Source organism: Aspergillus multicolor, assembly GCF_047715735.1.
Source record: "Aspergillus multicolor strain CBS 133.54 unplaced genomic scaffold BDW74scaffold_5, whole genome shotgun sequence".
In the NCBI taxonomy this organism is placed as follows: domain Eukaryota; kingdom Fungi; phylum Ascomycota; class Eurotiomycetes; order Eurotiales; family Aspergillaceae; genus Aspergillus; species Aspergillus multicolor.
Genome location: NW_027395956.1, coordinates 1,386,295 through 1,411,085, shown reverse-complemented (window position 1 = coordinate 1,411,085; position 24,791 = coordinate 1,386,295). Strand labels below are relative to the sequence as shown.

General features: G+C 52.6%; 11 protein-coding genes across 11 annotated transcripts; 3 read left to right on the top strand and 8 right to left on the bottom strand.

The window, feature by feature from the left end:
- Nucleotides 1–732: 732 nt before the first annotated feature.
- BDW74DRAFT_115595 (putative carboxylesterase) lies at nucleotides 733–3,462 on the bottom strand. The gene is made up of 3 exons (XM_073721902.1): nucleotides 2,222–3,462; nucleotides 990–2,167; nucleotides 733–934 (listed from the first exon to the last, which is right to left on the bottom strand). The coding sequence occupies exons 1-2, from the start codon at nucleotides 3,227–3,229 to the stop codon at nucleotides 1,046–1,048; spliced, it is 2,130 nt and encodes a 709-aa protein (XP_073586820.1). The 5' UTR covers nucleotides 3,230–3,462; the 3' UTR covers nucleotides 733–934; nucleotides 990–1,045.
- A 763-nt stretch (nucleotides 3,463–4,225) lies between these two features.
- BDW74DRAFT_115574 (rRNA 2'-O-methyltransferase fibrillarin-like protein) lies at nucleotides 4,226–6,435 on the bottom strand. Its single transcript, XM_073721901.1, has 5 exons — nucleotides 6,122–6,435; nucleotides 6,004–6,051; nucleotides 5,763–5,944; nucleotides 5,446–5,714; nucleotides 4,226–5,401 (listed from the first exon to the last, which is right to left on the bottom strand). Exons 1-5 carry the CDS (start codon nucleotides 6,267–6,269, stop codon nucleotides 4,360–4,362), a joined length of 1,689 nt encoding a protein of 562 aa, XP_073586819.1. The 5' UTR covers nucleotides 6,270–6,435; the 3' UTR covers nucleotides 4,226–4,359.
- On the top strand, nucleotides 6,031–7,777 carry BDW74DRAFT_148570 (RING finger domain protein). Its single transcript, XM_073723734.1, has 2 exons — nucleotides 6,031–6,757; nucleotides 6,814–7,777. The coding sequence occupies exons 1-2, from the start codon at nucleotides 6,547–6,549 to the stop codon at nucleotides 7,662–7,664; spliced, it is 1,062 nt and encodes a 353-aa protein (XP_073586818.1). The 5' UTR covers nucleotides 6,031–6,546; the 3' UTR covers nucleotides 7,665–7,777.
- A 2-nt stretch (nucleotides 7,778–7,779) lies between these two features.
- sld2 lies at nucleotides 7,780–9,097 on the bottom strand. Its single transcript, XM_073723733.1, has one exon. It carries the CDS (start codon nucleotides 9,089–9,091, stop codon nucleotides 7,817–7,819), a length of 1,275 nt encoding a protein of 424 aa, XP_073586817.1. The 5' UTR covers nucleotides 9,092–9,097; the 3' UTR covers nucleotides 7,780–7,816.
- A 943-nt stretch (nucleotides 9,098–10,040) lies between these two features.
- On the bottom strand, nucleotides 10,041–11,444 carry BDW74DRAFT_175871 (glycosyltransferase; the record flags this gene model as incomplete). The annotated part of the gene is made up of 1 exon (XM_073728451.1): nucleotides 10,041–11,444. One exon carries the CDS (start codon nucleotides 11,442–11,444, stop codon nucleotides 10,041–10,043), a length of 1,404 nt encoding a protein of 467 aa, XP_073586816.1.
- A 1,310-nt stretch (nucleotides 11,445–12,754) lies between these two features.
- On the top strand, nucleotides 12,755–14,630 carry BDW74DRAFT_175870 (cytochrome P450; the record flags this gene model as incomplete). Its single annotated transcript, XM_073728450.1, has 5 exons — nucleotides 12,755–12,802; nucleotides 12,855–13,005; nucleotides 13,080–13,546; nucleotides 13,617–13,860; nucleotides 13,930–14,630. The coding sequence occupies 5 exons, from the start codon at nucleotides 12,755–12,757 to the stop codon at nucleotides 14,628–14,630; spliced, it is 1,611 nt and encodes a 536-aa protein (XP_073586815.1).
- Nucleotides 14,631–14,854: 224 nt separating this feature from the next.
- On the bottom strand, nucleotides 14,855–16,781 carry BDW74DRAFT_175869 (uncharacterized protein; the record flags this gene model as incomplete). The annotated part of the gene is made up of 6 exons (XM_073728449.1): nucleotides 14,855–15,498; nucleotides 15,549–15,974; nucleotides 16,024–16,192; nucleotides 16,256–16,326; nucleotides 16,395–16,569; nucleotides 16,641–16,781. The coding sequence occupies 6 exons, from the start codon at nucleotides 16,779–16,781 to the stop codon at nucleotides 14,855–14,857; spliced, it is 1,626 nt and encodes a 541-aa protein (XP_073586814.1).
- Nucleotides 16,782–17,375: 594 nt separating this feature from the next.
- On the bottom strand, nucleotides 17,376–18,275 carry BDW74DRAFT_175868 (extracellular proline-rich protein; the record flags this gene model as incomplete). Its single annotated transcript, XM_073728448.1, has 1 exon — nucleotides 17,376–18,275. One exon carries the CDS (start codon nucleotides 18,273–18,275, stop codon nucleotides 17,376–17,378), a length of 900 nt encoding a protein of 299 aa, XP_073586813.1.
- Nucleotides 18,276–19,021: 746 nt separating this feature from the next.
- BDW74DRAFT_115550 (uncharacterized protein) lies at nucleotides 19,022–19,450 on the bottom strand. The gene has a single exon (XM_073721900.1). It carries the CDS (start codon nucleotides 19,329–19,331, stop codon nucleotides 19,107–19,109), a length of 225 nt encoding a protein of 74 aa, XP_073586812.1. The 5' UTR covers nucleotides 19,332–19,450; the 3' UTR covers nucleotides 19,022–19,106.
- A 1,372-nt stretch (nucleotides 19,451–20,822) lies between these two features.
- On the top strand, nucleotides 20,823–22,864 carry BDW74DRAFT_189369 (uncharacterized protein). The gene is made up of 3 exons (XM_073731955.1): nucleotides 20,823–21,402; nucleotides 21,454–22,057; nucleotides 22,107–22,864. Exons 1-3 carry the CDS (start codon nucleotides 21,272–21,274, stop codon nucleotides 22,824–22,826), a joined length of 1,455 nt encoding a protein of 484 aa, XP_073586811.1. The 5' UTR covers nucleotides 20,823–21,271; the 3' UTR covers nucleotides 22,827–22,864.
- A 71-nt stretch (nucleotides 22,865–22,935) lies between these two features.
- BDW74DRAFT_148559 (endo 1,5-alpha-arabinase) lies at nucleotides 22,936–24,754 on the bottom strand. The gene is made up of 6 exons (XM_073723732.1): nucleotides 23,813–24,754; nucleotides 23,564–23,751; nucleotides 23,479–23,507; nucleotides 23,368–23,423; nucleotides 23,231–23,301; nucleotides 22,936–23,040 (listed from the first exon to the last, which is right to left on the bottom strand). The coding sequence occupies exons 1-6, from the start codon at nucleotides 24,577–24,579 to the stop codon at nucleotides 23,015–23,017; spliced, it is 1,137 nt and encodes a 378-aa protein (XP_073586810.1). The 5' UTR covers nucleotides 24,580–24,754; the 3' UTR covers nucleotides 22,936–23,014.
- Between the last annotated feature and the right edge of the window lie 37 nt (nucleotides 24,755–24,791).

The following is a 24,791-nucleotide window of genomic DNA, read 5'->3' as shown; positions in this document are numbered from 1 at the left end:
CTCTCCTTTCCAAAGAGTATATATTGTGATCGGAGGAAGGAGCGATGATACCAGCACGGCGGACTCCCTCACACCTTGCTACCTGAAATAGGCAGGCATGGCCACTGTTAGACATTAGGAAGGAGTGACCGGTCCTCACCCATCGCACTTTCCTAATCAAAATAGGCAGGCATGGCCACTTGAGATATTGGGAAGGAGCGACCGGTCCTTCTCACCTCATCCATGATAGGAAGGAACGACCGCTGTCAGATATTGGGAAAGAGTGACCGGCCCCATCACCATTACACCTTCCTTGACTTGTGCCATACCTATCCATAGTAGGAAGGAACGACCACTTGCAGACATTGGGAAAGAGCGACCGGGCCACCTCACCACTGCACCTTCCCAGACTTGCTATCCAGAATAGGAAGGAACCATAATAGGAAAGAACGACCACTATTAAACGTTGAGAAGGAACGACCGGCCCCTTCGCCATCGCGCCTTCCCAAACTTGTGCCACATCTATTCATGTTAGGAAGGAACCATATTAGGAAGGAACAACCACTTTCAGACATCGGGAAGGAGCGACCGACCGCCCTCACCATCGCATCTTCCTTGACATGTGTGCATAGCTATCCTTGATAGGAAGGCACCGCCACGTTTAAATATCTGGAAGGAGCGACCGACCGCCCTCACCATCGCACCTTCCTTAAGATGTGTCCATAGTCATCCATAATAGGAAGGCACGATTATATGGAACATTAGGAAGGAGCGACCGGCCCCCCTCACCCATCGCACCTTCCTTAAAATGTGTTCATAGCTATCCAGATTGGGAAGGAACGACGGCCATGAGCGATGTTCAGGAAGGAACAACCGGCGAGATTATCTGTGTCGCTCCTGCCGTTTGAGGGATAGAGCCTATGCACTTGACTGACAGACAAATCTCCGAGTGATACTGCTGAGTCTCAGTGCTTTTGTTCTATATCCTGGGGGAAGGGTAGGCAACACACCATCTCAGGCATTGATTGGTTGCCCATATCCAGGGTGCGAGATCGACCGAAGCAAGCTAAGACGTAATCGGAGACCCTAGAAACTCGCACTGCTCCAGATCCTGGAACGACGCCTTCTGGCTAGGGAAGTCTAACATTTGAATTGGACCGCTAGCGTTGTGCACCGGTTCCCATGGCCCAAAGGCCTGGACGGTGTCGAGTGTCCTTGTGTAGCCGCGCGCTGCCAGGTACTTAACATCAGGATTCGGTTGTCCGGATCGTACGAATTCCGCGAAATAGGACGAGATGAGTTGCGCGGCGTAAAGGTCTGACGGGTCCCGGATCGTATCGAGGTTACCGAAGACGAAGGGAAGGTCTGACCCGTGGAGGCGGAAGTAAGGGACTTCAGGGTCTCCGTTTGGATAGTCGGGTGTTGATGGCGGTCCGCCAACATTGTTTGGATCGACGCCGCCGATTGTCCGATGCATTTGGTAGTAGTATGAGGGCTTGGTGTTGTCGAAGGATACGCCTGCGTATAGGGCGGCTTGATTCGGACATCGGACCTTTGCGTCTGTCATTATGCGTTGTGCAACTGTGAATGAGTCGAGTGTTAGGTTGCCTGTGTTTGGACTAGGGAAGAGACTCGAGTCCAGAATTCTTAGGGCTTGACCCGTGTTAAGGTTCAAGGATTCTTGGACTCCGTCGAGTTCGCTTTTGATGTCGCTGGAGGGGTACAGGATGAAAGAGACACCTTCGTCGACGGTGTTGCCGAACATGATTGGAGTGTCTGCGCGTCTCGCAGTGAGATCGAATCCTTGAGAGTTGATGTATGTTCCATCCTCGACAAGGTGGCGTGCAACTGTTGGTAAGGTGACAAGAGTAAACGCAGGAAGCTCCCTTAAGCATGATACTTGCTGCTCTGTCGTGCCCTCATTGCAGCCGGCTTCGGAGAATATCTTCTGGCCGACCGTTTGGTATGATTCGAGGATGCTCGGATATAAACTACGCGATGACTCGCCAGGTCCATGCGCGATGTCCATGCCACCTTTCACGTCTGACATTGCAATAGCACCTTGAAAGTTACCCAATGCAAGCGGCGAACTTAGAAGGGCCTTTACTGAGCTAGCCCCTGTTCCTTCGCCCATGATCGTGATTTGTCGTGGGTTACCACCGAATTGAGCAATGTTCTTGATTGTCCACTGCGCCTGTTTAGCATCGTTGATAAGCATATTCAACTCACTGGGCGTACCTACCTCGAGAGCAAGGAGCTGATCTGCAAACCCATAGTTCCCTCGGATGTCTGTCCCCGGGATCGCCAAGAAGCCCAGCGTCGAGAGTCGATAATTGAACGTCACGACGACTATGTCCTCGCGCGACGCAAGATTTCCGCCATCTGTCACATGCTCCGAACCTGTCCCAGCAGTGAAATCACCACCATGGATCCAGAAGAGCACGGGCCGCAGTCCAAATGTGGAGTTTCTCTTTGGGATATAGGATGTTTGGATGTTGAGGTACAGACAGTTCTCGCTTCCGCCGGCAAACTGCACACAGCTAAGTCCATATTCCGTAGCTTGGATAGTGTGAAATTTGCCGGAATACAACTTCGCGTAAGAGAACCGGGTCGGAGGGTCAGCGTATGGGATCCCCAGGAAACGGAATGACTTTCGATCTCGAGAACCTATGTACGTATTGCTCTCGGAGTTGACTCGAATCAATTGCCGCTGTGCACTTCTCTCGCGCCTTTCGTCGCTGCCACGGCTCGTTTGCGTACATAACACAGGAAGCTGGACGTTCCGAGAAGGAAAAGGGTGGTGCTCATAGTGCTCATCGCCGCCCTTAACAATCAGCACCCCATTCCGGGTGTAGAACCGCTCTGGTGCGACCTTCTCGGTTTGGTTCCTGGTATGAAAATAGTACGAAAACAGATGCAGGAAGTCTTGTTTGTTGTCTGTGATGGTGGAAAGGGAGATCATGGTCTCTCCGATCTCTTCGCACGCGTCGCGAAGGTCATGTTGTCCCATAGGGTCCAGCAAAATTGCCCCAGCATGATTCTGATCGTCGGATGAGTTCAGACTATTTGGATAGAGAAGGGTAAGTGACGTCTTCTCGTTGGAAACGCGCCCACAATCAGGAAGTCGGTAGCTACGCAAAGGAGCTTGGGGTTCGGTTTCGGATTCTGCGGGCTCAAGAACCCCTCGCGACAACCCTAATCCATGCACATACACAGTAAACACCGCAACCACAAATAGGCGGATCATCATGGTGGCGATATCGTTGGCAAAGTCTCTCTTGCCTTCTCATGAATGAGGCGCCTACCTCGCGGCTTAAAGGTGTCCGACTGCGGAGCGGAGCATTCAGCAATTATCCGCATTCGTCGAAAGTGAGGGGCCCCAATATATTACCCATGTATCGAGTACCTCCTCGCCTCTTGTCCTCCATGCTTTATTTTAGGCAGGGCCGGAGGGCGACGGCTTGCAAGCGAGCATGCCATGCTGAACGCGGGGGGAGAGCTTTAGCCGTTGAGCTGGCAGTCACTTGAGCTGGCCTTCCAACTTTGGGAACCCAATCGACAGCGAGAAATAGGGCGATAGGATTCTGCCAAGACGATAGTTGCAAGACACAGTTCAGCCTGCGCTGGCTTTGTGGAACAAGGTAATTCTAGCGACGCTTGGTTGGCCATGTCTTGCTGCGCATTTGATTCACAACCCTGTGGCGTGAAGACCTGTCAAGTCGCCAGCTAGAGATCCAAGGACCAGTTCGATACGAGGCCCGGACGGGCTCCCTTTCGTCAATCCCGTCAAGAGGAATGTTTGGATCGCCGGGCCAAGCTCGAATCCTGGAGATCGCGTGCCTCTGACAGGGACGGACTTGTCCGCCAATTGTACACGGCCCCCTTGAATCAGCACCGACACTAGTACCAGAAGGACCCGAAGACTCGGAGTACAGATACTTTGCCGATCCGTGCCTCTGCCATTTAAATCACACATGTTATTATAGATGATGAAAAGAAAGTCCGAGAGAAGCACGGTTGGTGACACTGGTAAGAGCGAGGAAGAATGAAGCTTGGCGGGCAATTGGCGGTTGGTGTCCCATGATTCGAGTGCAGCCGGTAAGCACATGCTAGAGGCAACTATACACTATTGTAGGATTATGGCATAGTTGTACGGAGTCCGAGGCCTTAATTTCGGTCTACCCCCGTTCATACTCTGTACTTCTTGCTAAAGTGATGCCAGACTCAATGGGCAAGTCAGGATAAATGCAGCACCCGGTGCAATGAGAGCATAGAAATGGAACGCTGATGGAAATGAAGAAGCTTTGCTTCGCCCACGTTCAACGCCGCTGGACACAGTCAAGGAAACAAATTTGATTTTCAAGAAGGCATTTGAAGGAGCTAATAATTCATAGGGCCGGGCCTCTCATCATAACCGGCACCGCCTCCCTCAATCGCGGAATGGTCATCAAGAGACTTATAATAAGCTGGATGGCCAGTTTCACGACCACGGGCTCTACCACGGCCGCCTCCACGGGCATTTCCACGACCGCGCGGACCGCCGCCACGGCCACGGCCACGATGGCCTCCTCGACGGTGTCCATCATCATGCGCATGGCGGTTGTTACCACGGTGGTTGTGGTTCTGACGACCAGATTGTCCCTCAAGGTTGCTATTGCCGGGGTAGAGAATATCATCGTCTCTCTCCTGCTGATGGCGTCTCTTGCCGGACCTATTCATAAACTGTTCATCACCTTGGCCATCTTCTTCAATGCGTAAGACGACCTTTTCGCCCACGACACTTTCGATGCCGATAGCCCTATCACTGGGGACAGGGTGCCAGTTATGGATTTTTGAAGCATCCACAGGTCGGGCTCCTTTGCGTATTGCTAGGACCACAAACGGGACTCTGTTCTCTGTATGGTATTTCTCTGTGCCTGGAACTGGCTGCAGCCGGGCGGCCCAGACTCTGTTCTCAAAGACACCAGTCCCGGTAACAACCCAGCTTAGCTTTTTGCCCATGCCGCCAACCTTGTCCAAAATTGAACGGCTTGCTGGCCTTGGAGTGATCAAAATACTGTTAGCCATATACTTCAGATCATTTGAGTCAGCCAACCCATGGGGCAGCAATGGATTCAATATCTGTCGGATAAGGCGGTCGGAATCTGCATTTGGGATGAGATAACCAGTGAAGTAAGTAGTGCGCTTTATACCGAGCCGGCCATAGGGCGATTTCGTCATATTCAGCGCGGGGTTACGAGTTGCAGTATTGTGAGAGTTGATCATACGCTGCACTTCAGCAGCTTCAATTACGGGGGACAGGTACGCAGACCCTTCAGCAACCTGAATAACTTCAGCGTTGATAGGTTTCCGTGAGTCAGGAGCGCTTGTTGTCTGGAGGTTCCGGTTAAGTGCCTCGAAGAAGTCACGGAACCCCTTCACACTGTAATAGATTAGAATGAACTTCTAGGTGCGTCTAGAACTTACTGTTTTGGGCGATCTTCGTAGACCCGAATTTCGTCAGCCTGCTCATAGGTGAGGACAATGTCTGAAAGAAAATTCTGCTTGAAGTCCATTGTTGACGAAAACCGCTGGCCATTAGGCCCAACCTCGGGCTTCAAGCAAATTAGGTCGAACTCGAGCTTCCTGCTATCAACCATGCGCTTGACGATGTCGGAGAACCCAGCTTCCGAGCGCCCAGTCAAGAGAACTGTGATCGCATCTTTCTGCTTCATACTCAGTTCTACCAGTTGTACCTATACGTAATCAGTCCACGTCCCAGGGCTTGTTTATGTGGCTCGCACAATCCGTTCGTTCCACCACCCTTTCCAGGCGCGAGGCTCTTCCTTTTCCAAGCCGTCGCCGGTGGCAGACAGAAGGTTCGGGTCATGCCACCATCCTCCGTTTGCAAAGCTTTCGTAGGCTTGTAGGAATCCGATACTCGGACCGTTCCATAGCTGCGGGTTCGGAAGGGGGCTTAAGAACACTGAGGGAAAGGATTAACTCGGCAAAACTCGGACCTAGGGACTCATGTTCTAGCCTTACATGTGTTGTCGAAGTCATAGATATGAATTGCCTTGACCTGTGGCGGAGCTAGAAGTCGCAGGCAAACAAGGTCAGCAATATCCCTGTGAACAGCCGGAAAGACGCAGCAAGCACTCACCTGGCAGTTCCCTGTTAATAATCGACCATCGCCTTAATCCTGTGATAGTACGCGATAAAGACTGGTAGTCCACGAAAGACCCGTTCGCTGCTCCGCGCGCCATTGCGTAGCTCTCAGCGACAACTGACTTGGCAGACCTTCTGATCATTGTCCGAGGGACATGGTAGCGCTGTGAATTGTCCTGGTAAAGCTCCGTATTCTCTTCCCAGGATAATATTTGATCCAAGTCAGGATTCGCTCACTGGGGTGTTAGTCAAGAATAGGTCCAATGTTCAAGTCGAGTCACCTAGGGAAAATTGCGGCGGAGGCGGCAACGTGACCGCGGCCTCCGGAGGTGAAAGTAATGCTGTCACAGCCACCTCACAGTTTCTTGACCTTCACCAACACCGGAAGACCTCCCGCCCCATGCTTGCAGTGCCCGACTGATGACCAATGATGGCGATATTCAACAGCGGATTCTGCAGCGAACCCTCCAAGAGGTAGCGCAGGAGCAGCATCAGGAAGATGTATCGGACCCATGCGTCATCTGCCTTGAACCCATCACAGAACCCGCCGTCGCAGTCTCCTGCAATCATGCGAACTTTGACTTTCTTTGCCTCGTGAACTGGTTGGAGCAGCGCCGCAACTGTCCACTATGTATGAAGCCACCTACTTGTGAATGTCTAGCTCTCCGATACTAACACTTAATCTAGGCAAGAGTGACGTATCCGCGGTCCAATACGAGCTTGAAAACGCAGACGGCCCGAAAGTCTACAAGCTTCCTGACCTCCCTTCGTCGACGGGCCTACCATCCACAGCGTATATAAGTCCGCGTGGCCGACTACCGCATCGAAATCCCCGCCGCCCGCGACGCGCGCGAAGCCCCCCGCCACATACCCCCGACGACCCCCTCCTCCGCAGACAGCATGTCTACCGCAACCGTCTGTATTCCCTGCGCGTGGGCTCGAATCGCCTCTCCCAATACCGCGAATTTACACCGGAGATGTTCAACCGGGACGAAGAGCTAGTCTCACGAGCCCGCAAATGGATTCGACGAGAGCTGCGCGTGTTCGAGTTCCTCCATCCCGACATTTCATCATCGTCCTCCTCTCCCGTAGTCCGACCGGGACAACAACGACTGGATAGCCGCCGGGGCAACAATGCTGAGTTTCTCCTCGAATATATCATCGCTATTCTTCGAACAGTAGATATCAAAGGTAGCGCTGGGCAGGCGGAGGAACTCCTAAGGGATTTCATAGGGCGGGAGAACGCATCCCTCTTCCTGCATGAGCTTCAGGCTTGGTTGCGAAGTCCGTATACTTCATTAGAAGACTGGGATCGCAATGTCCAGTATGATGAGCCGGATACGCCTGCTCGAAGAGCCGGCCAGACTTCTACGTCTTCAAGCCGTACATCGACTCCGGATTATAGAGGCCGTGGACGAGGTTCTCGCGGCCGAATCAACAAGCCGCAGTACCCTCGTGGACCGGAACGTCAGGATAGAACCTCAGATTCTCTCGCGAGAAGGGTCCAGTATGCGCGGGATCGTTATGTACCCGACTGAGGAGGCTCGCTTCACTCGAAATGATGTTATGAAGCGCATATAGAGGTATTATATAGAATAATCTATCGCTAAACCATGGTATCTATGTTAATGATAACAAAATGCAAGAGTAATAGTCGTTTCTCATAGAAATATAAGGCCATGGCTCCCAATCACCTCCGCCGGAACCGCCCAAACCCACGCCCTCCAGCTCTACCTCCTCTATTCCGGATCTTCAATGACCGATAGTTCGCATGGGCCTGAGGGTTATATTTCCTCGTTGGCGGCTTCTTCGTATTCGTATCGATGTTCTCCTTGTCCGAGTCCTGTTTCTTGGCCTTCGCCTTGTTCTCCCGCTCTTGAGCTTGTTTCGCGTCTTTACCAGGCCCTGCAGCTCCGATAGCCTCCTTCATTTTCTCGGAGAAGCTCTTACTTCGGCCTAGTGGTTTCGAGTCCGCATCGTAATCTGGATCTGAGTCTGAGTCCAGCTCAGCCTCAGAGATTGAAATGAGAGAGTATAGGTCGTCGTCTTCAAACTGTTGCGGAATATCGTCCTTTGGACCATCTATTTGCGTTTCGGCAATTGCCATTAAGTCGCTAGCGTCTAGGCCGAATTCATCGAACTCCTCGGTTTCTACATTTGGTGTAGACGCGCGTTGAAATCGATGTTGCGACTGGGTCTGAGTCTGGGACTGGGACCTGGTAGTTGTCTGCTTCGGCGGCACGACCGGCCTCATGCGTACTAATCTCGTCGTCCGTTTCTGGCCTTTCTTCTTGAATCTGCGTCCCGTCGCGTTGGGATCTGCTGTCTGACTATCAGGCACATCAACGCTTGCTTCATTTTGGTCGATTTCGATCTCGCGGAGAACATCCCATTCATCCTCTAATCGTTCCTCTTCCATATCCCGCAGTCCTTGGACAAGCTGTGACAGACCTTTGCCGAACTGCTGCGGTTTTCGAACTGGTATCGGACTAAGCCCGCTTTGTTCGAGTCCCGTTAGCCCAGATGTAGATCGGCGAAGGAAAGATGGGGTCTCGAGGTTCGCAGTGGCAAAGTCGGCGTTTCGTGTAGGTTGCGGACTTTGATCATTGATGTGATTGTTGCTGACAGCCCCTCTCGCCCCATCATCGACAATCGACGAGTATTTCCAAGCTGTTGGGGTCGCAAAAAGAGCAGAAAGCATATACTTCTTTCCTGAAGACGCTGGCGTTCGTTCCACTCGCAGTGTATCTTCCTCCTCCTCTTCATCTTCTTCAGCTATAGTATCCATTGTCTTCCGCTTCTTTGAGGGCGTTTGAGCCGCCATTCCCTTGAGACTTGCTATCCTCTCCGCAGAGGGCGTTGCGGTGCTACCGCCTGATGCGGAGAGAAGATCGAATAGGCCGAGCGCCTTCCCATCCCGCTGCGGTGTCGGTCCAATGGCTGCCTTTAGCGGGGAGGCTTGCATATGCGCGGAGGGACTAAAGAGCCGCCGGAGTACAGATGGCGAATCATAAGGGTCGACATCTGCCGGGTGAACGGTTTTTGTTTTTGATGGAGTCTGGAAGATGCCTGCCCCGGATTTTCGTGGCATAGACGCCGTCTGATTATGACTATGAGGCTGGTCTGGCCCATTTGGCGAAGAGTGTTTGCGCTTCTTTGAGCGCTCTTCTGATTCAATTGGTTTGGGATGGGATTTCCTGTTCTTATTGCTCGGTGCCGATTCTTCGGATTTCAGTCGGGAGTATTCTTTGTATTTTGCAGCTAGAATTTATGCGATTAGCGAGTTTCATAGATACGGCAATAAAGCATATGTACCTATAGCAGGGACTTTCTTGATATCTCCTCGTCCTGCCTTCTTGCCTCCGTTTGCGGCCGCGAATTCCCTCTCCCACTCCTTGAGTTCGGCGCGCAGGGTGGCCGCCTGGGTTGCGATATCTGAGATAGTAACAGTGGCCATTATTGCATTTCGGGCGGATTCAGAAAGCAATTGTAATATCTTGGTATTCACAGAGGCAGTGTGGTGGTGGCCGTGAGGTACCTCTATCGTTCGTCGTCGCGTAGAAATCAATTAACGCGTAACGCGCTCGTCGAGGGCGGTCGATAGCGAGCAACTCCCTCCAAACGGCCAGATTAGGAGTAGCTCGAAAAGCTGAAGGTTCCCATTGGTGGATTTTATGCCAAGCTCCAGACTAGCTACACTGTACTATGCCTAATTTGGCCGGTTTGAGGGTGTTTTAGCTAAAGACCGCTGTCGAAGGGTCATCGGTTTTACACAAATGTACTTCCTGCAGGTGGATTTACAGAGGGAATGAGAAACAATTACCGGTAACATGCTGTCGTACCATACTGAATACCGATCTATTGCGCCCAATATAGCTTTCTTATTGGTTCTATAAAGTCACTGGACAGTCTATCTAACAAGGAAAGAGCCATCGGAATAGCTTCAGCATGCTGAATCTCCAGCTTGAACCATACTGGGGCCGGCTGGTTGGCAGTGCCAACTCTTCGATGGCTGCGGCTACCATCCCAAGCATGTCATACTTTGCATATTCATTCTTGATCTCCTCACAGCGCATCTTCCTCTTCGGGTTCGATAATACCGCACGGACTGCCTCTCTGATTTGATCAGGCCTAGGCTGCCGAGTCTCGAGGTTTATGGCAGCTCCCATCCAGGCAGCATGTGCGTTCGTCTCGGCCTTATCAGCACCAGTACCAGCTAGCACCATGGGAAGGCCTTTGGATAGAGCAAGCTGGACAACGCCATATCCCCCGTTCGACACTAGGACCGTCGTATGGTTGAAAAGAATATCGAACGGGATGAACTCTGCAATTTTGAGATTCTTCGAGGTACTGATCATGCTCTCTGGAAGACCGACCAGTGTTGTAATCACGATAACATCTTCATCCTTGAGTGCTTCGATGGTCGGTAGGATCAGGTCTTGTGGGTTGTTGTGAACTGAGCCCTGAGTGATGACGACAATTGGTTTCTTGTGCTTCTCTTGCCCGAGCACGACCTCCTCCCACCATTCAGGAAGCACGCGGTCCTTTTCCCTGCTCCCCACAGCGGGTAAGGTCCCGATAAATCGAACATTGTCTGGCAAGTCGCTCCGCGGATACTCGAACTCGGGAATCGACATGGTCAGATATAAATCGCTCCACTTGCTGAGGCTGGTTATAAACGGGACCAGGTTGTCGCAAGGTGCTCCTGTTGCGCTGATTGCTGCTTCGAAAGGCTTCTGTATGATGCTGGAGAAAAAGAGCCCTTCCTCGGAAGACTTTCCACTGGTGACAGTTTCGAGCGGAAGACCCAATCCCCAGGCAGGGATATCGGTGCTCGCATGCGGTAAAGGCGATGTCCCGACCTTGATGACTTTGTTTGGGCGTATGCTGTTGGGTGCACCGAGGTATGTCGGGATCATTGCGCCAAAGCCAGTGTCGTCGATATATACGATCTCCTCGCCCTTGAAAGAAGCCAGAAGAGCTTGAAGGCACTCATGCTGGTCCGGTATAGGATCAATGATAAAAGTCTTGAGCCCCCAGGCTGGGTAATCAGAGCCCACGAGCACAGGTTCATTACGGAGGAGAATTTGTCGGAAGTCACGAGGATTGTAGTTGGCGCGCCCTTTCAGAGCGGCAAAGTTTGCGCCGATGCTTTCGACCTCGCCTCGACATGATGTGCCTGTTAGGATGGTGACAGGATACCCGCGGTTGACAAGGTCAGCTCCGATCTGCTTGAGCTTTTCAAAGTGGCCAAACAACGGGTTGGCGCCAATTATGATGTGTGCTTTCTCTTGCTTCAGCAAGATGGAGGATGACATATTGATGCAAGATACGATAAACGGATGTGGTCCAGTATGCATATGGGAGATACGTTTTCCGCTACAGGTGAGTCGTATTTATTTAACTGTGAGACTTAGACTGACAAGGGGCCTGTAAGTGGACCTCCCTAGGTCAATATTGGATGCATTATGATGATAGCTAACTAGATGGACTATAGGCCATGAGCTCCAGAGTCCTTGCTAGATGTCCTAAATTGGACACCGCAACGTACTTCCAAGTGTTGTGACTCCTCTGAAGCTATAGTCTACCCTCTGCAGAAATGCATAAATAATCTACGCCACGAGAAGGTCGGAACCCAAATGCTGTGGTCCATTCTTCTCTAAAGAGTGGAGAACCTGGGAAGCTTAGCCCTAAAGTCTTGCAGAGCTGTGAGCCACTGACATTATTTTCGAATAAGGCTTTACTATTGCTGAATCAAGCTGAACAACTACTCCTTACTTTGGGATATTGACTTCAATTCCGCCCTTCCCGTGTTTGGGTTTATCGTTTATCCCTTCGCTCCCAGGAGTTTTCGATCAGACAGCCGGAACCGTCGGAGCGTGGTCAGCCTGGCAATGACCGAGCTATTGTTTCGCAATGATATCGTATTCCATATCAAGGCTCGTCGCCCTAGGCACAAGTATGAGTCCTTTGCAGGGTATTACAATTTCTCGGAGAATTACTTACTCCAAGGAACTTCCTTTGCTCTCACATACCCGATCCGCCCGTTGGCGCTTCGACTACTCTTCTTATCGCTCCCGGAAGGGGTGAATAAACTTTATACTCAATTTAAAGGTCCTCACAAAAGCCGATTGGAAATCCGGAGTAACATTGGTTCTCCTCGTATGGAAGCAATCCCGAAATCGGACCCTGGGATAGCCAAGCCTGTAGCTGCGGATCATCCCCAGGGACTCGAAGTGTATATATGGAGATCTGCACGCCACTCTCAATGGTCGAGCTGCTGTGTATCGCGGCGTCATAAAGGACTGCAAAAATGTCGCGGACTATAGGTATTAACAACAAAGTAGGGCTCGAAAGCAGCGGTGAATAGAAACCGTACAGCAGTCTGAAGATCGCCTTTCCTCCAGGATGACGTGCGCCCTATTGGTCTCAAGGCTCACTCAAAGCCGATAGTCTGCGATCCACGATGAGGGCGATCCTTCCTTCGCTTTGTTGCCGATAACTTTGGGCGCTCGGAGTTCGCAGCCTGTATCCCTCAGCCCTGGTCAGGGTCACGCATCTACCCTTCCATCACTTCAGAGTAAGACCCTTGGCTCCAGGCCTACACTGTCCTTATATAGCATCTGCAATGGAGACTAACTTGAGTCTCATGGTGGTCATCTTGCTATCAGGGACGGTTCGTGTTTTCAGGCCCTTTATGAAGGATTTCAACTTACTATTCTATCTAGATCATTGGACGCTACATCTATCTTCTTCGCAACCACCCTCTCTCCCCGTACCCGGGACCATTTCTCGCAAAGATCACGAACTGGTGGGCAGCGCTGTACTGGTGGAGGGGAGACCTACATATAAAGCTATATGAGCTGCACAAGAAACATGGTGCGATAGCCCTAGGCTTATGTACAATGCCTTCCTACCGCTCACACACTGATGCCCATGCTTCCACAAACCAGGCGAAATCATCCGCATTGGGCCCAACAACATCTCATACTGCTCCCGACTCGCCATGACCGAGATCTACTCGGTGCGCGCCAACGTACGCAAAGACAATGTCTTTGCTGTACTCCACTCAGCTCGTCATACCCCCGGTAGCATATCATGCATTGATAAGGAAGAGCACATGTTCCGGCGGAGAATCTTGAAGCGGATATTCTCTGATACCACGTTGAGGGAGTTCGAGGATGAAATTCGGGAAAAGATAGAGGCATTCTGTGCGCTCCTAGGGGCGCATACAACTACACCATCCTTAACCGGACAGACCAGTAAAGGCCCTGTCAAAAACCTCGGCAAGTTGAGTGACCATCTAGCATGGGATATATTAAGCGGCCTTTGCTTTGGTACATCATTCGACATGATGAAATCGTCTGCGCTGCATTGTGTGACTCGCATCTTCGATCACGTCACCCGCCGGAATGCTCTAGTATGTCACCCTCTATCTAGTCCAGCACACTTATTGCGCTTCTTCCTCTAACATGTCCCTGTGTTCTTAGTGCTTTGCCCAGCCGGGAATATGGCTCCTCAGATTGGAAAACCTAATTCTGGCACCAGTTTTAGGCTCCATAATGCACTTCGGATCATGGTTCTCCAAGTACTCAGAGGAGCGCCTCAAGCTGGGCGCTGATGCTCAGCGTAAGGACTTCTTCCATTACCTGTTCACTGCCGAAGACCCCAAGACTAGTCGACGGATGAATGAGAAGGAATTGTGGATTGAGTTGTTTCAGGTCCTTGTTGCCGGTATGCCCAGCCTCTCGCATGCCCGTATGGTTTTTTATCCTGGTATTCAGAGATCCTAACATCAAGCAGGCTCGGACACAACGGCAATAGCAATTTCCTCGACGCTGTTCTATCTCCTTCATAACCCACATACTCTGTTAAAGCTAAATCACGAGATCCGAGCCCGCTTCCTCAGCACATCTGACATCCGCACTGGCGCCGTCATGGACTCATGCTTATATCTCCGCGCCTGCATAAAGGAAGCGATGCGCCTGTCTCCTCCAGTTGCAGGCGCAAGTCCACGCCGGGTCCTAAAAGGGGGCATGACAGTCTGCGGCCACTATTTCCCCGAGGGCGTGGTAATAGGAACACCTATTTACGCAGTCCATCGAAGCGAGGAGTACTTCCTCGACGCAGACGCATTTAGACCGGAGCGGTGGATGCCGAGCACAACTAATGATCCAGACCAAGTCGAAGAAGCCCATGAAGAACGACGCAAACTAGCCGAGTCCGCGTTTTTCCCGTTCAGCTACGGGCCGCGGTCTTGTGTTGCGCAGAAGATGGCGTGGAAGGAGATTACTTTTGCGATTGCGCAGGTTCTGTTCCGGTATGATCTCGTGCTTACTGAGGAGGATGGCTCGGAGTTTCGGCCGGTTTCGGGTCGGTGTCGGTGTCGTTGTGCAGGGGATGGGAATCAGGTTGGGGGTCACTGTCAGTATGAGTTGAAGGGGTGGATTGCGTCGAGGAGGAAGACGAAGGGGCCGTTTGTGCTCGCGAGGGAGAGGTTATGATTGGGTTTTTGGTACGCCGTGGTATGTTCTACTATGCTATGCTGGGAAAGGGATGTTTCGAGGGTGGAGGTAATCTGTTGATTTGCAAACACTGGGGTATAGGGTTGGCCGTCTGTTTCAGTGGTCTGCGCTTCCCTTTCTATTAGATACTGGTTGTCTTGTCTACAGACCTAATATACCCAGATACTACCCTAACCACAAAACCGCTCCCAACCATAAGAACCTCAAAGCACCCCCCTCTCCCCCTTCCTCAACATCCTCCCCAACCACCCCCTACTAGGGATGACCCTTATCCTCTTCCCCAAGACCCAAAACACCGCCACCATAATATTATTAACAACAGCAACCGCACCAAACACCCCCGCAATGACCACCGCATACCCCTTTCCCTCAATCCAATCCAGCAAGTAACTCCCCATCCCAAACGAAATCGCCTGCTTGCCCAAATTCATCGCAACCAGCATCTCACTCACATCCGCAAAGTAACTGTCCACACTATACGCCAGCGTAAACGTGAAGAAGAAGTACGCGCCGCACTGGGTCATCGCTACGCCGGCGAAGTACCCCGTCCAGTGGAGGCTGTTCTGGGCTGTTAGGCCGTAGGTTATTAGGCCTGCTGGCGCGAGGACGAGGGCGGGGAGGAGGGCAGGCAGGCGCATCTCGGCTTCGCGGATGTGGCCATTGCGCGCTGTGAGTTTTGCGGCGAGGATGTCGGAGGTGGGCGTGAAGGGGAGCGCGATGGCGAAGCCGAGGATTGTGGCGAGCGCGATTAGACCGCTGGATGTTTGGGGCCAGGAGTATGGGGGTGCGGTAATTAGGAGGGGGAAGGTGTAGTTGAATGTTAGAGCGCCGAGGCCGATGTAGATTCCTGTTTGGGTCGTGTTAGATTGGCTCCCTTTCTAGGATGGATATAGGTACCGTAGCTGGTGATCACCCAGAGTACGGCGGGCACGAGGAAGTACGCGAATGAGCGTAGTATAGTACCAAAGAACTCTGCTTCATGGTCGATGGGAGCGTATGGCTTGAGGGTTTCAATGAAGGATTTGCGTTTCGGGATTGCACTAGGGCTTGTGTTGGAGGTAGGCAGGGCTTCGAGCTCTGTGGCATGCCCTACTTGCTTCTCGTCTCCATCATCTTCGGGCGAGTGCTCTGGCTCCGGGCCGGCTGTTAATGAGCGTTCAGGCTCTGGTCGATAAAATCGCGACTCTTCAACTAGGAAGAAGGCAGCCACAAGCAAAGCCCCAGCAAAAGCTGCAACGACGTAGAAGAACAGCCGCCACGAGTAGCCACCAGCGAGCATATACCCGGCATAAAGAGGCCCCGTAGAGCCAAGGCATAGGCAGACTTTACCGATCAGCTTCCTCCTCAATAAGACAGAGGCAGTGGGGCATACCAGTATAGTACCCAATCCTCTTTCCCCGCTCATGCAGGTAGAAGATATCATTTACGAGCTGGACGGGAAGGGACTCGCAAACACCACTGGCAAAGCCATGGAAGACTCGAGCAATCATGAGGCCGGTGAAAGATGTTGCGCGTGAAGCGCCAATGAGGCCTGCTAAGAACTACCAGTCCTCATATCAGCATTATTTGTCCCAGTGGGCGGAAAGAAAAGGGGATATACCTACCATAAGCATAGAGAACAGTGTCACAAATCGCCTCCCTAGCTTGAGATACATCGGGACAAGGACCAGCGAGCCTGGGTGCGCTTGTTAGGTATATCCTCCATATGGAGAGAATAGGAGAGGGCAAGGGAAGGCAACACACCAAACCCAAATGCCAGATTCGGATACGAAATCAGCCCCGACGCATCAGCATGCGAGATGCCAAACTCTTCGCTGTAGATCTCGATGTACACGGATGGGCCGACGAGGGAGCAATTGCCGAGGAAGGAGTAGATCGATACGATGATGAGGATGGAGGTCTTTTTCCAAGTCGGCCACTGTTGTCCAACAGTATTAGTCTCATCGTATAGCTAGCGTGTTTGAAATGCAGTTCAGGAAGGGTACCAACCAGCAGAGGGTCATTTGGATCATCCGTCGGAACAGGGTAGAGTGCTTGTCCATAGCTTGCATTCGTGGCTTCGCCTTCTGTAGCTGATAGATCGACTGTCCCTGGGATAGATCCCTCACGGGAGCGGTTCTGAGGCGGCATTCCTGTTTGTGTGGGGGAGATTCAGGTTGAGGAGTATCCCTCCTCCCTGGGGGATGGGCCCCGGGGCTATCTGGTTATGTACCATCCTGTAAGACTCGGGGAACGCCACTTGCGGGGCTGCTTGTGGGACGTCTGTCATGTCCTTCATGCCCCTCACTGCTCTGGACCCTGCAGTCTGTCAAGACGAAGCAAGGAGTTGAATCCGGGGAAGATGTGGAGGCGGGTTTTGCGGGGAACAGTTGGAGTCCTGCAGGTGTGCGAGTCAGGTCAAGGCTAAGAAGGCGCAGCAATGCACGGCCAGAAAGCCCCACAGATGAGTCCAGGCAAAGTGCTTACCCTTGATTGGGGAGTATAATATCAGAAGATGGTTGGCTACGTCTACAGTCTACCTTTGGTACAGAGATTATAGGACCATGATCATGTATTGGCGCTAGATACATACGTCCAATATCCAGTTTCCTTCTTGTCTAACATGACCACCTCAGTTCACACAGTAATTTCACATATCCATCCTCGCATACCATACCAACAACCGACCGGCAGTGTTGCTATACTTCTCGCGCACTTGTATCGTAATCGCTGATTTGAAACCGCTTAACCCCGGAAGGGAAGGCCGCTGGCCGAGGGGATACCACTGGGGAATCCGCTAGCATCAGGGGCGCCGGAGCTGGCGTCGGGGAAGCCGCTAGGGAAGGGCGAGCCACCGGTGGAAGTAGGAAGACCGGTGGGGAGGCTGCCGAGGCCACCGAGGCTGGAGTCGGAGCCGGAGCCGGAGCTGGAGTCGGAACCGGAGCTCGAGTCGTCAGAGCCGCCGCCGAAGAGGCCGCTCAGCCAGTCACCAAAGCCGCCGCTGCTGGAGCTGTCGGAGCTGTCGCTGGAGCCACCAAGGCTGCCGAGGTCGGGGAAACCAGAGGCAGAGGGGGAGTCACCGCCAGAACCACCGAGGCTGGGGAAGCCAGAGGCGGAAGGAGAGTCGCCGCCGAGACCACCGAACTGGCGCTTGACGTTGACGCTCATGGTGCCGGTGGGAGTAGGCGCGGGGGCTTCACCGGACTCGCCGGACTCGCCGCCAAAGCTAGGGATTCCAGAGGGAGCTGCACCCCCGCCGGACTCGTCGCCGAAGCTGGGGATGCCAGAGGGAGCCGCACCCTCGCCACCGAAGCCACCACCAGGGAAGCCAGAGACAGAGGGTGCGTCGCCACCGAAGCTGGGGGTGCCAGACGGAGCGGGGACCTGCTCGTTGGGGCCGCCAGGGAAGCTGGGGAAGCCGCTGGGAGTGGCACCGCCAGAGGGGGTAGGGAAGCCACCAAAGCCACCGCCAGGGAAGCCAGAAGGAGTGGCACCGGCAGCAGGAAGGCCGGTAGGGGTAGGGGCACTGCCGCCCTCACCACCCTCGCTGCCGCCGAAGCCGGGGAAGAAGGGGATGAACTGAGGAGCGGGGAGGGCAAGGGCGCAGCCCAGAATGCCGGCGGAAGCAACGAGAGAGTATCTCATTTTGATATTGAAAGAGTGGGTTGAATGTTGGATAGTAATGAAAAGAAAAGGACAGACGTTAGGAGACAACGAATACCAGATTCGGTCAAGTGAGTGATGTTGTGAGTGAGTGAGCGTGTGGCCGGTTGACAGAATGATTGAGATGAGAGCGGTCTTTATAGCTTTGGACTCAGGAGCAAGGCTGGGTTGGAAACAGGCCAGGCACCCTAGCGCAAGGCACGGAAACACAAACAGTTACCCACTTGCCATCGGGATAAGCACTTAAGGTTGGGTGCTGGTGAAACTGAAACCTCCAATTAGCTCATACGGGGTCCGGAGGAAAGTCGAATCCCGTCATGCCCCGGACCGCATGGCGTGCTTCCTGACCGGTAGTCCAAGGGATGGCCCAACATGCCGAGAGCACAATGCCATGTGCGCATAGAACCCTGGTTGAGTGTACGACGTCCAGTTCTTTAATCGCACATCGAATAGTGAGATGGCCGTGGAGTGGTCCTTCAAACTATGACCCGCGGTACAAGTCAATTTCAATTAAACCCTGATAGGGTCCAGCAGAGCTGATCGTTATCTCTAGTGCGCTTTGGTGTTGATTGATTAGATCGTGGTGACCGCGGGCTGACGACGCTGTACTTCTTCTAGCACTAATCCGGCGACCTCCTTCCATAGCTCAATTTTCGACAGGGGCTCGGAAGCACCGATAATAAGATCGAAGAACTGACATGGCAAAAGGCTCCGCGGAACAGTCGTGCGGCCATGGCTGTTCGAGGGATCTGGCAGGGCAGGCCTCCCGTGCCCCGGTGGGGAAGGATCTTCGCCGAATGACGAATTCCAGCGCTAAGAGTGCTTGTCCGGAGTTGTGAAACGCTGCGCGCCACGTTTAATTCGACACGGTTCCAGCCTTCCAGGCCTCGATCGTCGTCCCCGAAACACACTACATCCTCGGTGGTGATTTGGCCCTGCGGGTGCCTTTCCTTCGGTGGCTGCCACAAACCCCGGTTGCCCGCGGGCCAAAGCAGTGACAGCGGTGACAGCACTGTCGCTGTGCATCATCTCCCTCATTCTTAGAAAATAAGACGACTGATGGTGAAAGCTTGGGATGCCAATTGTTAGAGCGCGGGGATGCCTATTCCGGCGATCAACAATCGGCCGCTGTAGGAATGATCGTCTACTGTCCAGGAACACCCTCACTTCTGGCCGTCATCGATGTCGATCACAAGACGTGCGGTGGCTGAGGAGTTTCATTGAACTTCATGATCAAGTTCTATGCTTAATATGACGACAGACTCAATTACTGAACAATGATTGACGCATATGAAGGTCTGGAAAATTCGCTAAATGATTCCATCATCAACAACCTGCGGTTCTTGAAGATTGGGACACAGTCAGTCTATCAAGGTACCAGCTCCAAGATTGCTCTCGGCAAGGTGCCCCTTGAAGATAAGATTTGCATGGCTGCAAGCTTGCCGGCGTCGTGTCGAGGAATCGCCAGACAGAAGCACGTCTACTAACGTCATTGGTGCGGCCAATCTAGGACTTCAGCCGATTAGTCGATTCAGGGAAATAGATGAGTCCAGCCTCGTCGACCGACTACCAAAGCCCTATGGCTGGTGGTGGGCCTAGGTACGTCTCAAGTTGTTCTCGCAGTCTACTACTGCAGCCCGCCTCCTCGACTGCTATCGGCGCAGAACCAGATGGAGAGTGCCGCTGCCAGAATCAAACAGCCAGGAAAGTTCATACCATCCGGGTCTTAGCTGGCAAGTACCGAGACAACTCGGCCGGTCGGCAGTAAAGAGCCGGCGTCATGATTCTGGGTCTGGCCGTCTCAGTGTGCGTCAGATGGCATGTCCAGGCAGCACGTTTTGAAATCTTGTACATTTGACAAGTGCTTGAGTTGGTTCAAGCCTTTGACGTGCCAAGAAACTGATACCATAGAGCCGCGTATGTTGTTTGAGATTGAGGAGTGCTCGAGCCTAAGATAAAGTCTAGACTCTGCTCGATAATAATTTAGACAGCAAAGTCGCCAGTCCGGGGCATCTCCGCTATAGTGCAGATAACATTCCCGAGCCGCTGCCAAATCCGAGATGGGGCTGTCAAAGGTTGATTGCGGCGGGATCCTGAAACCCACGGGCCATCCTTCACAGGGCAAGGACTGCGTGAAAATTAAGAAGTGCTGTCTGGACTGCTCAGGAGTAGAAAATATGCTTGCGAGTTCGCTGCCCCCTTTCATGCTGCGAACATGGATGATGGTCGAGGGCGCCAAGTGGGAAGTGTTTGTGATGATGGTTGAGTTGAAGCTGCCGTTGTGCAACAAGGCCGTGCATAGTTTATGCTTTTCTTGGTTACTAAGGCATTAGGCTGCATAAGTTTTACCTTATCGTCCCATAAGCCGATCTACTCCGTATACTGCGCGCAGGACAGAAACATCACCATCTTCCCTGCATCACAAAATACAGCTCTGTGGTATTTAAATATGCTCACACAGCAAGTCTCAGCTACTCGCATAAACTCCAGTACTATTGGAGTTTAATCAATGGTTCCGAGTCTGATGCTCTTCTCTGCAGCAAGCAAACGGGTAAACACTAAACACGCCCGACCCTGCTTCCATATCGCAGAGAGCACCTACGCAGATTAGAAATCCCCTGGCAACCGTCTTCCCGTCAAGTCCTGTAGCCTTCAAGCCTTCTAGGACCCTCCAGCATCAGCTCATCAAGCCAACTGAACTGAATCCGAACGCCCGAATGATGCAATCCCAGCAGCCGATGGTGATAATACCCACTTTTCCCTCTTAGCGAATGAGAATGCTCAGGTTCTCAACCGCGGGGGAATTTTGTGCCAGGCGCTGATAAGGAGCTTATCGCCCTTAAAAGCCGACTTTCCCCTCATTCTGGAGGTTTTTGACTCTTGCTGGATGGCCTGATGGTATAGGACGCTGTTGTGCTATGCTAGATCTACTCATCCACCGTAGAGCGTAGAAGAGCATATAGACTAGATCACCCAAAATGCCTGCAAAGCGCGTCGCAGTCATCGGCACAGGCCCTTCCGGCGCAATTGCGGTTGATGCACTGGTGCAGGAGGGCGCATTCGAGGTTATCCGGGTCTTTGAGAGGCAGGAGAAGGCCGGTGGGAACTGGTAACTACATCGATTCTACATACTTATCTACTTACTAACTCCCAATTTCAGGGTCTCACGGAAAACAGAACAAGCAGAACCCCTCGACATCGACAACCTGAGCACTCGAACAGCCGACAAGCCAGTCGATATCCCGTCTATTCTACCATGCCACACACCCTCCGTCAAAGCGCACCGCTATACAGACTCGCACATCTACCCCAACCTGCACACGAACGTCGACGCCAGTGTAATGGAGTACTCCGGGTCCGACGAGAAAATTCCCACAGTCCGCTCGGAGTGGTCAATTGGCTTACATGGTGATGATACACCCTTCCGGCATCACGAGGTCATATGCGGATATGTGGAGAGCTTGCTGGAGAGGAATGGGTACCAGGATCTAGTGCAGTATAATACGACCGTTGAGCGGGCAGTCAAGGACGAAGAGACGGACGAGTGGGTTTTGACGCTGAGGAAGGCGGGCTCGGGGGCGGATGGTAAAGAGGGGATGGACTACTGGTGGACGGAAACCTTTGAAGCGCTTGTTGTTGCGTCCGGTCACTACCACGTCCCTTATGTCCCATCCATCCCTGGACTAAAGGAATTCGCGGCGAAGTATCCCGGCAGCGTGGAACATGCGAAGCAGTACCGGGGGCCAACGAAGTACAAGGGAAAGGTACAGCCCACCCCCAACATGCTGGTCAAAAGAGACTAAAACCAAACAGAAAGTCGTAGCAATCGGCGCCTCTGTCTCCGCCGCCGACACCGCAGTCTCACTCATAAACTCTGCCCAAACCCCCATCTACGCCGTCACCCGCGGCAAATACAATATCTACTTCGGCGACTACGCATTCAAGCACCCGTCCATCTCCCTCCGCCCCGCAATCTCCCATATCGACCCCGAGAGCCGAACAGTGCACTTCGAGGACGGCACCTCCGTGTCGGACGTCGACCACCTCATTTTCGGCACAGGGTTTACCTGGACACTCCCCTTCCTCCCGCAGATTCCGGTCCGGAATAACCGCGTCCCGGATCTATATCTGCATGTCTTCCACCAGTCTGATCCGAGTCTTGTATTCCTGGGTGCTGTCGGTGCGGGCCTTACATTCAAGGTCTTTGAGTGGCAGGCCGTTGCCGCAGCAAGGGTATTAGCTGGACGAGCGAAGCTACCGCCGTTGGAAGAACAAAAGAAGTGGGAAGAAGAGCGGATTGCGGTGAGAGGCGATGGAGCTGGGTTCTTGATGGTTAATCCTGATTTCGAGACGTATTTCGAACAGCTTAGGTCTATTGCTGGCGAGCCGGTGGGCAAGGGAAGGAGGTTACCGGAGTTCGATCAGAAGTGGGTGGACGATTTCTCGGCGGGCCATGAGAGGAGAATCCGCATGTGGAAGAGGGCGAATGAAGCTGCTGCTGCTGAGGCGCAGAAGGTGTCGGCGCAATTATGAGCTAGTAGTGGTAGAAGATGGCTATACTTCGATGTAAATGTTTAGCGCAAGAAGATATATGATAGAGAGAATATTAGACTCTATATAAACATTATCTATCAATTTGTCAATAAAATCTATCTATCCCAAACGCCCATCATCTGTCACCAGTGTGTATATCCAGTATATCCGTTCAAATCGTGAAGAACTTAAATAGTAAAGAAAATCACCAGACCTGTTCGTTTTATCGATGTTAGAAGCAAGCGCTTGCAACGTCGAGAAAGCATAACTGGGTCTGGGTTGGGTTCAAAGTAGTGTCCAAAAAGCCAACGCGATCAATAAAGCAAGGGGTATCATGGTCTTGCGAGTAATAACAATAACGCCTTTGTAGACGAGCGCGAACACAATAGCGAGGCAGCACATACACAGCATTGCGAAGATATGGAGAGAAGATCCTGAAGGTGGTTTGAGACTCGTAGCGGGGCTTGAAGCGCCTCTATTGTTGGGCGTTAGCAAGCAGGTTTCTATTGTGGATAATGAAAGCAGGTCATGATGGGCATACCTCACAACAGGCCAGCCGTCGACGTAGTCGAGGTAGTTCCAGCCAAGGCGTGCATCCTGTGAGTTGATTTGTCAGAGATATGTTAGTAGGCATGGTGATGGGGATTCGTACGCCCTGAACAAAGCCAATGCTCGCGTTGTCTATGGTTTCAATGTCAGCAGCTTCATCCTGTAGTCAGGCAGAATAGATAACGTACGGTAGTGGTAGTACAAGACATCAGGCTGGTCATCAACGCCGGGTAGAATGCCCTGTCCGCCCGGGGCATACACCTGCCCATGGTTCGAGCCGTAGACCACGGAGCCACCTCCGTCGACTAAAGTCTTGTTGCTTCGATCAACGAACGGGCCGTGGACGCTCTTTGACCTTCCGACGCGGATGCTGTACCTATAGCCGGTCACGTTAGTCGAGCCGAGCCAAGTTTCACACGGTCATATAGAGCACATACTCATCCCCCTTCTTCGGAAACCCCTCGGTATTAAAGTGGCAACATTGCCCATGACTGAACCACGTATAATAGTACGGATCCCTATAGCTCATAAAGCCGCCCTCGTTCGGCTTCGGCTTTGTATTTGGTAAATCAACCAGATGGTCAGCGTCCGGGTGCGTGGCATTTACAACAGACAAGAGGTCGTCAGCAAGGGGAACCTGGAAGATCCCATCCCAGTAGCTCCCATACTGCAGATACGGCTTTCCCGTGTCCGGGTCCGCAAAGAACGCAGGGTCAATCGCATTCGACACATTATACGGGTAGATATTCGACCCATTCCCACCGCCAGTATTAATCAGCGCGCCATGATCCGTCCAGTCTCCAGGCTCAGGAGAATCCGAACTCGCGATACCAATCGCACTATTCCGCTTCCCGTTCTGGCTGATTGAGTAGAAGCAGTAGATCTTGTTCTTCCACTGCGTTACCATCGGCGCCCATGGGCGTTGCTGGTTTTGTTTCTGGACAGTACTGTTGCCGTCGAGGACAGTCCCTATGTTTTCCCAGGGGCCTGAGAGATTTGCGGCGCGGAATATGGGGATATGTACGCCACCGCGAAAGTGGTAGAGGCTATTGTTGTAGCGGAGGATGCTGGGGTCGTGGGCGACGGCATGGCCTTCGTTTGGGAGCGGGTAGGCGGTTGTATCGGGGATGTGAGAATTAGTGGTGGGCGATGCAGATGTGAGGGATACGCATAGAAGCAGCCCTAGGAGGTTGAGGAGGACCATTTGCGTCTTCGGCGGTTATGGGCGTTGTTGGAGAGTAGAAGTGCTTATCGAGATCGAGGGAGGTCGGCAAGCTATAGGGGGAGATCGGGGGAGATAGCTAGCCATCGTCATAGCTCAAGCTAGACTCTAGATCCTGGAAGCGAGAAAACAGATCAGCGGTAAGCGTAGATCATTTAGCTAAAACAGGATGGTTTACCAACCAGGCAGCGAAA